The 8,369-nt window shown below is 50.5% G+C and overlaps 1 protein-coding gene across 1 annotated transcript; it reads right to left on the reverse strand.

Annotated features, from left to right (window-relative positions):
- Positions 1-4,697: 4,697 nt before the first annotated feature.
- LOC139046958 (DNA-binding protein inhibitor ID-1-like) lies at positions 4,698-7,542 on the reverse strand. Its single transcript, XM_070520881.1, has 4 exons — positions 6,830-7,542; positions 5,592-5,964; positions 5,346-5,467; positions 4,698-4,903 (listed from the first exon to the last, which is right to left on the reverse strand). Exons 1-2 carry the CDS (start codon positions 7,178-7,180, stop codon positions 5,863-5,865), a joined length of 453 nt encoding a protein of 150 aa, XP_070376982.1. The 5' UTR covers positions 7,181-7,542; the 3' UTR covers positions 4,698-4,903; positions 5,346-5,467; positions 5,592-5,862.
- Between the last annotated feature and the right edge of the window lie 827 nt (positions 7,543-8,369).

Consider the following 8,369-nt stretch of genomic DNA (forward strand, 5'->3'; position numbering starts at 1 on the left):
GAGCTTTAGTTGCTGGGCGATAGCGCATCTACTATGACTGAGCGAGGCTTCTCTCTGTGAAACTAAAACTGCTTCTTGGTCCTTGACGTAGAAAATTATGCGCCGATGTTCGGCTTTTGGCGTGGCGTAGTGATGAAGTACCGGGCTTAGGATTTGCAGGCCCGACGTTCGAATCCTGGTCGGAGCTTTTTTTTTAGTTTTTTTTTATTGCGCCAAAATGCTCTCTGTTTCTTTCTGTTCTCAAAATATATATATATACGGTGTCCAGGCACCGCGTATTTAACGCGCTAGAGCTGTTTTTCGCACCAGTACCCAGTGCCTCCCAGTACGCCGCGCCTGCCCAGCATCCAGCGCGCGGCACTGGGCCCATAATCCGGCGCTGCACTGGACACTGGATACTGGGTTTTGCAATAGGCATACCTGCTTATGTGCCAAAGCGCTCAACGTGTAGGCAGTCTTAAATATTACTCGTAAATAAATGACCAACCATTAGTATTTCAACTCTGGTACCCCATTAAATTTGCTGTAGAAACGTACCCACCTACTAGCAGGTTTTAGGTTTTTAGCAGGTACTAGGTTTTTTATGACAGTTCTGTGAAAGCAGTGTGGTGCATGGGTTTGAATGGGATCGAATAAAAAGCTTTTCCGCTTTCAGAGCGATTCGTGCAGACGGGAGCAGAGCACCCGGTCATTATATCAATCCGATGGCACTGCGCGGATACTGCGATGAACCAACTGTGAAATGCGCTGCGCACGTTGTGTTGTTGCTCCGCAGCTAGCGCGCACGCGAACAGCGAACGCCAAGATCGGCCGGATTCGCTGTGAATTTGACTGCCGATAACTTGTGTCAATCCAGTTCGCTGCAGCGGCGGCGTCGGGAAATACAAAAATTAGCCCGGGCATCTGCTTCTCCGCAATGCACGGTTGCTTGACTACCACGTGATGACGCTCTGCCAATAGGGGCGCTAGCGGCGTGATAAAACAGACGCGCAACTCTGCTACCTGCGGTAGCATATACAGTAACTCTAGCACCGCGTAAAAAGCTGCGCCGCCTTCCGTGCGGTTTGTGCAGTTTGGTGTGCTGGGGCCGAATCTTATAACGGTTCGGTTGGGGGAACCGTTCCTTTGGCCTCACCTGATTGGCCAAAATTTTTATTACGTCACAGGTCGTCAGAGGCAGCGGGGCGGTATCGCAATTTTCGAATACGTCACGCATCTGTCAATCATCTTCAAAGCGAACCGGTCGTAGGAACCGGCGAAGGGGTAGTCCGCTTTGGGTTCCGTTGCAGTGGCTTGGCTTTGGCTTGTGACCCTGGCCGCGCGCGCCGGTCGCGCGACCCCGGAGACACGCGGGCGTCGCGCGCGCGTGCGTTGGTTGCTTCGGAGGCTATTACTTGCCTTCGTCGTCTGCTTGGCGTTCCTCTTTCGGTGTCGACCATGGCTGGAAGCGCGATACGCGTTCGAAGAAGTGACGCGGATAATGAGTTGCACCACCCTTGCTGGCTTTCTAAGTAAACCTTTTGCAGGCTACGCTATCAAATGTAGGGGACTCGGGTGCAAGCGTACGAGTGGCCATTCCACGCAGAGGAAGGAATATTGCGCGCTGTGGTTCATCGCCACTGGCCTGCACCTCCCAGAGGTCGGTCGGACGTGAAGCATTCATCGGAATGACCTAGATCTCTGCTGCCGACACCGTCCACAAAGTTGCTCTCGCAATCACTCTGTTGGCCGGTTGAAGGGCTGGGTCAGCTTTCCCGTGACCTCAGCTTCAAAGCCAATGCCAAGGAGATATTTGCATGGTGAGATCGAATTCTCAGTGCTATCGCCAGCGTGAATAGCTTGCAGATCGCCGTTCAGCAGTCAGAAGGGTTCAACCTAGGCTGGTTCAGCACTTCCATCGTTCGGCTGATAAAACTATACAGTCAGGACGGGAAGATATTGTGGAGATCTCTTATTTGGCTGCCTTTTTTTCTCTGGTTCGGGAGTGCCGCACTTTGTTACTCAATTTTACGGCACAGCGCGCAGCGTCAGCACCACACTTGTTCGATTTGACTTCGCGCAGGCAATGCAGGGCCCGTGTATCGTAATGTTCGATTTCAAGTTTCATTGCTTCTATCACGCGACGCGCCGTGGGGCTTATCGCAGGGACAGCGGCAGCGCGGCGGCGAGCGAGTCATGTCCGAGCCGATGACGAAAGGCGAAAAAAGATGGAAAATTGATATAGTCGGCTAGTAAAGGTGTCCCTAAGAACCAGTTCACGGTTTTGTCGCGCTCGCTACTTGAGAAGTGCCGGCAGTGCGTTCCTGTTGCATGCATCCTGCGAGCTCCTGGTAGCAGACGACATAGCGCTGCGCTCTGCCATCTCATTTGCGCTTGCGATACCGCCTGTCGGCTGAGAATAAAAAAGAATGACATTAATAAATTACTTCTGCATTGCGTAAACGCCCGGCACCACACGTTTATACTTAAGAACTTGGCGTATAATATTAAATTTATATTTTACATTTATTTAGCAAGCGGAAACATTCTGCAATTCCTCGATTAGCTCGTCATATAATGACGTACACTTCAGAGGTGGCACCCTCTCATCTATTGGTCGCGTCCACCCCTTCTTCCACCGCCGGCTTGGGAGTGGCACATCTAGTGACGTAAGCGGCGAAGCGAACGGTTCGTATTCCGAACCGTTATAAGATTCGGCCCCTGCACCCCGTCATAGTGGAATGCAAGTTTCAATAGGATGTGTTTCGTATCACTTCACCAAGGTCCTCGACTTAATATCGTCGAGTGACGTACCTACTGCTCGCAGCCGATGAATGCAACGCACGCTCGACGGTCCGCTGATCGCAATGTCGATGGAACTGACGGAAACGACGAGTCGGCATCGCGCCCGTAAAGTTGGCTTCGCAGCGGGGCACGTCATAGCTCTCGGCGAATAGTAGCGAGAGCGGCGCCGGGAAAGTTAGGCGCAACTCTGCCTCTGCCTGGAGCATATTACAGGAACATTAGAGGAGGGTGCTCATCCCGGGGAAACTGAGAATGCCGGGCCTTTTGTCGAAGCAGCGATTGTTTTCTAATAACGGTCCATCGCAGATGCAGTGAAATCACCCATTTTGGAGCTGGGAGTCATCTAGGGATGCCGACGCATCCTTATGCAATTGCGCAAGGCAAGTGAAACGTCTTACCTTATCTCAGGTTCCTCCTCATACTCCGAGTTATGCTTTCACCTTTCACGAACGAATTGCCTTTAGTCGAGATACACGGTGCGAAACGATTCCTTTAAATAGGCTACCAATCACTAGGTAGCAAATGTCTCTTGTTTTTCAGGCGAAAGCCTTAGATGGCTCACGAGTCGAAAAATATGCGTTGTTCGGCGTTACGGCACAAAAATTCAAGCCAACCAACTTGCAGATACGTGCGAAACGGTCATACCTCCAAATTAGATTCTAATTGACATCGTGAGGGTCGAGAGTAGAACCCTCTACCTTCGGTGTTAATTAATGAGTTAATTAAGGCACTCGAACCCACTATCACTGGTGGGAGAAAACAAGTAATAGGAAGTAACATCGCGTCCGAATGAAAATGTCAAGTAATGTAATGAATGTATCGTGAGAGTGCAGGCTTACGCCTTCGTCCTCTTTAGCGTGTGCTAAAGTGACAGCCAACTTTTTAATTATTGTGTACGCAGAACATAAAAATCAGAGCTCTACAATAAAACAGACATGAACGGAAACACGCGCCTTTGTCACCATCGCCTCTATCTAGGAGTCATTTACGAAAACGGGCTAACGCACCTTGCAAACTTTTTTATTTAAAAAGCCGGTGATGTACTTAAACTGTTCGAAAGAGGCTGACGGACTTGGTTGCAAAATAGCTTGAGTCAGTGGACTGTATGACAACAGTATTCTGCCTGATGTAGCTCCGCATCATTTTGCAAAAGATTATTATTTCTAGATTTGATGACAAAATACAGAAATACAAAGAATGGAGAGGGAAATAGGGAGGGAGCAGGCCGGCGGCTGCCCCCGAGAGGGGCTGCATCTTCACATAACGCATGGTGAAAATGCCAAGTCATTACAGGAAGTTTCTTTCGAATTCAACAAGCGCGTGTACAGGCTGCAGTAGTTCACAAGTTAACCAAGAACTTGTATTATTCTTGCGCTGACAGCGAAACTCTATTTGAGCCCACACAATGTTAGTCTGCTTGCGGTGGGACCATAGCATCCTATATTCTGCACGAATAATGCTTGCCCATAGGCGTAGTCAACGTGATTAACTGCGTATCCGATTTTATTCGTTCAAGTCTGCATAGTGAGCATGGCGAAAGGTCTTCTCTGCGCATCGTATGACTGGCAGGAAGCACTGTATATTGGAATATTAGGGGAGCTTCGCTCTCGGCAATATTTTTTTTTTCACTTTCCACACACCTGGGGTATCTTTACAAGACGTCAAGCTCCTGCTATAGATTTGCTTTGTATCCGCTTAGGTTTTCTGCGATACATCATTTCTATAAATGCAGAATAAATGTGGCTTCCTTCTCCAATCTGCTGCACTTCATTTGCTCTAAGCACGACGTCAGTATCCTTGGCAGGGGCCCTTTGAGCGCTCCACTGCCAGACGCTTGGGACGGTAAAAGTATAACGCCATGAACGTTATTGGTAGAGAACTTTGTCCTGCTGCAGTACAAAACTTCAGCTGTGTTTAGATTTGACAATGATTTTATTCGTGCGGGATTTGCCATCTGTCGTACAAAATTAGCGCCGTTCTTGCTGCCGCCTTCTTGTTGTCGTGTTCCGCAGCCGTCCACAATCCAGGGTACTTTTGTCGAACTGTGATCGTAACTCGCTTCTGGCGATTCCTACTCCAAGAAGTCCCATCGTTCAATGGAAGCTGCCTGCCGACATTCCTGAAATAAGCACAAGAAACCAAGCATCATTAATAATCGTTCCTCAAATATTTCGCAGTAGAGCTGGTTGTGACCATTATAGAATTGTCAAATATGCGTTTTGCTAACAACTCGCCGATTTCTCATACTAAGCCGTGTGCAAGTATTCTAAGCATCAGAAGCGCATCTGCACCATTAAGTACTCCTTCCTTTTTCTATTTTAGCCCGTACATTATCTGTGGCCTCAGAGAAAGCGTTGAAGTGCCCTTGTGCAGCACTGTACGAGACATTTTTCAAAGTAGCTCGCCAGGGATCTCGAATCTCCTGACGAGTGTAGAGTAAGAAAGCGGTAAAACAATACAGCTTCCTTGCCTAAACTCGAACCTTACACTCAAAGGTTTTTTTTCCCTGGTTGACCCTACACGTCATCCAACAAAATCTGTAAACCTTGAATAACTCTCACCTTCAAAGATATTCCGCTTGACGAGCAAGGATAGAGACACATAGCCGGCTGAGCCACGCCAACTGAAGTGGGAGCCGTTTCCATGCGCTTGCCAGGAGTCTTTGGACTTGTCCACAGTAAAACTGCAGAAAAAAAAAGAATAGAGATCAGGACACTTGTTTGTGTAGAACAAAGTACTTTTAATATGCCTTGCTGGAAAAGCATGCTTTTCTTTTTCTAAAGTAAAGAAATCTAAACTTGACGCACCTGAGAACTAAAGGCAGGCACTTCGGGCCAGGGTTCATGGAGGACACCTCCAAGTCTTGCAGATTCCCGCACTTTTCCGGTCGTTCCTCCACATATTCCTCAAGAGTTCATCCGATGGTTGATCGCACTTGGTGGCGTTCGGTGTCTCGAGGAAAGGCACGTGGATGACACTGAATTGCCGGTCGTCAGACATGGCCCAGGGCCAGTCGGTCATTCATTCCGGGCCGCTTAGTCAGGCCCCGAGCGATGTCATGGATTCGGGAGACGCTTGCTATTGGCGTCTCAAAGATCCAAGCTCGAGATTGGCGCCCGCCGACACCACGGCTGGCGCCAGTGCCGCAAAGTGGCGAATGACCTTTTCCGCATGGGTCACCTGCGATGGAAAGAAAAGAAAGTGCGCGCATTACAAAACTGAGGCTCACCAAGTGACACAAAAATGAAAGAAAATAAAGTCGACGAGAGATTAAATGCAACTGCAGTGTGTATTTGCGGCTGCGATCAGCTATTCATATTCTAGAGCTCAGTTTAGTAAACTCCTCTGATGCAGTGGAGAAACATTTCGTGAATCGTTGCAACCTTGAGCTGATGAAAAAAAAAAAGAAACGTATTGTTTCTGACATCGCCGTCATACGAGAAGGAACACTTCCTAGTTGAAACCTCCCCACCCAGTAAACGTTTATAAGACGAATTGTCAACACAGCCGAACGCTCCCCCGAACGCTTCACAATAGAAATTAGCAGTTGTTCCTCTACACCAGTGGCGTAGCCAGGGATGGGAGGCTACCGGGTTTCAGACCTCCCTCACCCCGATATTTTTACGGCCGGCGCTTTGGTCATTTTCATGCCCGGCACGTCGCCTATGAACGAAGGCGCATATCCTTCGAACGCCCGCCCCGAACAGCTACAGGATGGTACAACTACAGTTGTATTAATATGCAGCAAGCCTGGCAAATGTTAACAGGGAACAACAGAACCCTAGCCTCCCCCCTCCCCCCCCCCCCTCGCAAAAAGATGGTGTCTACGCACCTGGTATACAAGGCGCTTCCTCCATCCTCATTACCCGTTTTTCGTTCACAACAAAATTACTGAAAGCTAACCTTGTACGCTTCCACACGCGGTATCCACGTGGCTATACGTTATTGGTCGTAGGTCATGTTATACACCGCAAATAAAAGCCCAGGCCCACTAGGGTAATGCGAGAATGGAAAAGAACGACAGAAGTTGAATCCCAAGACGCACCTGATCCTCGGAGAGAGCGTTGGCGGCCGCATTGTTGGCGGGAGGGGGGAGTGCGCCCAGAGGCTGGCGCGCAGGAGTCGACGCCGTGGAGGTCGACGACGATCGCTTGGACGGATGCGCCTCGAGGGCGAGCTCCAGGTCGAGGATGTAGTCGATCACGTTCTGGATGATCTCGAGCTTGGAAAGCTTCTTGCTCCGGGGCATGTTGGGCACCAGATCCTTGAGCTTGTCGAGCAGGGCTTGGATCGCGCCGTGGTTGACGTCGCGTTCCTCGCGGCTTACGCGCCCTCTGGTCACCTTGGCGAGGCTGATCACTTGCTGCTGCTGCTCGGTCTGAAACTTCATGGTCATAGTCCGAATCGCGGCGACGTCGTCCGTGAACGAGGAGAGAGGGCGAGATGCAACTATCCAGATGCACGTTGCGCACGGTGTGTACTAGAGCTGGCCACGCCAAATCGACGAAGACGAAAGCGAAACCAGCTAGAGAGGCACTGACACGTGTACACTACGCAAGCTCGGGATAGAATGCTCATGGAAGCGAACACCTCTGAGCTTTTATAGAGCTGTGGCGGCGCCCTCCGATGGGCGGTACCCGTGGGCGGAGCCACCCACCGATTCAGTCAGGGAGGCGTCTCTCTCTCTTTAACTCGCATCCCTCGCCCGCCGTGTGGCACCGCAGAATTACCTTCTCTTACCTTCTCTCTCTCTCTCTTTACTTTTCCTCGAGACGCGCGTTCCGTGCGCGCCGTTGTCGAGCGTTCGGTATCGTACCGGTTCTTCTAAAACTCAGCCCGCAAGCTGTGACGCGCTTTAGCGCTACTTTGACTCCCTCGCCCCCCCCCCCCCCCTTCCCCCACGCCGCTGCTGTCACATCTGCCGTGGCCCGCTCTCTCGCATTCCCCATACCCGGCTCGGCGGCAGGTCGTGCTTTCCTTCTCTCTCATTTCCCACGGGCCCGCAACTCGCCGAGCTGCTGCCGGCTGTCCAGGTGGTCAACGCGGATACCGTGGCACCTGCGCCGACTGTAACCTTAGCGCTGACGACCGAGTGCTTCCCTCCTCGAGCGGCTCGAGGACAAAATTAGAAGTAGCGTAAGCGCTTAACCAGGGCATCTGCGCTGATGCCTGACTCAGACCATCTGCACTCACGCAATAAGGCGCCTGAACCAATGCACGAGCTTTTCCGTTTGTTTTTACTGTCATCTGGAAGTGTTTGCAGCGTCCTCGCACAGAAACTCTCGATTGATTCTATTCCATATTTATCAACCGCAGCTCATGGCCGGCCTACCACTTCATCGCCATCGTCATTGTCATTATCTGCCTGTTTTCGTCTCTCGTGGGTAGTCTATGGATTTCGCAGAAGAGATAAACAGTGAGTACTTATAGGAACACAATCCGTGGCAATGGAGGGGAAATGCCGCAGAGGACGGCAGAGGATTGATTAAGCGATGTAATGAGATTAAGAAATGTCTGCTACTGCGGTGGGGCATAAGATGCTGACCGCCAACGGGAGGCCTGAAGGGGTAATTGAGATCGCTGGC

The sequence above is a fragment of the Dermacentor albipictus genome, chromosome 6 (genome assembly GCF_038994185.2).
Source record: "Dermacentor albipictus isolate Rhodes 1998 colony chromosome 6, USDA_Dalb.pri_finalv2, whole genome shotgun sequence".
NCBI lineage: Eukaryota > Metazoa > Arthropoda > Arachnida > Ixodida > Ixodidae > Dermacentor > Dermacentor albipictus.

Excerpts from the sequence above, each read along its gene's own strand:
- LOC139046958 (XM_070520881.1), bottom strand. The coding sequence starts at position 7,180 with ATGACCATGAAGTTTCAGACCGAGCAGCAGCAGCAAGTGATCAGCCTC. Across the intron at positions 5,965-6,829 it reads ACGCTCTCTCCGAGGATCAG|GTGACCCATGCGGAAAAGGT; the intron begins GTGCGTCTTGGG and ends TTTCCATCGCAG.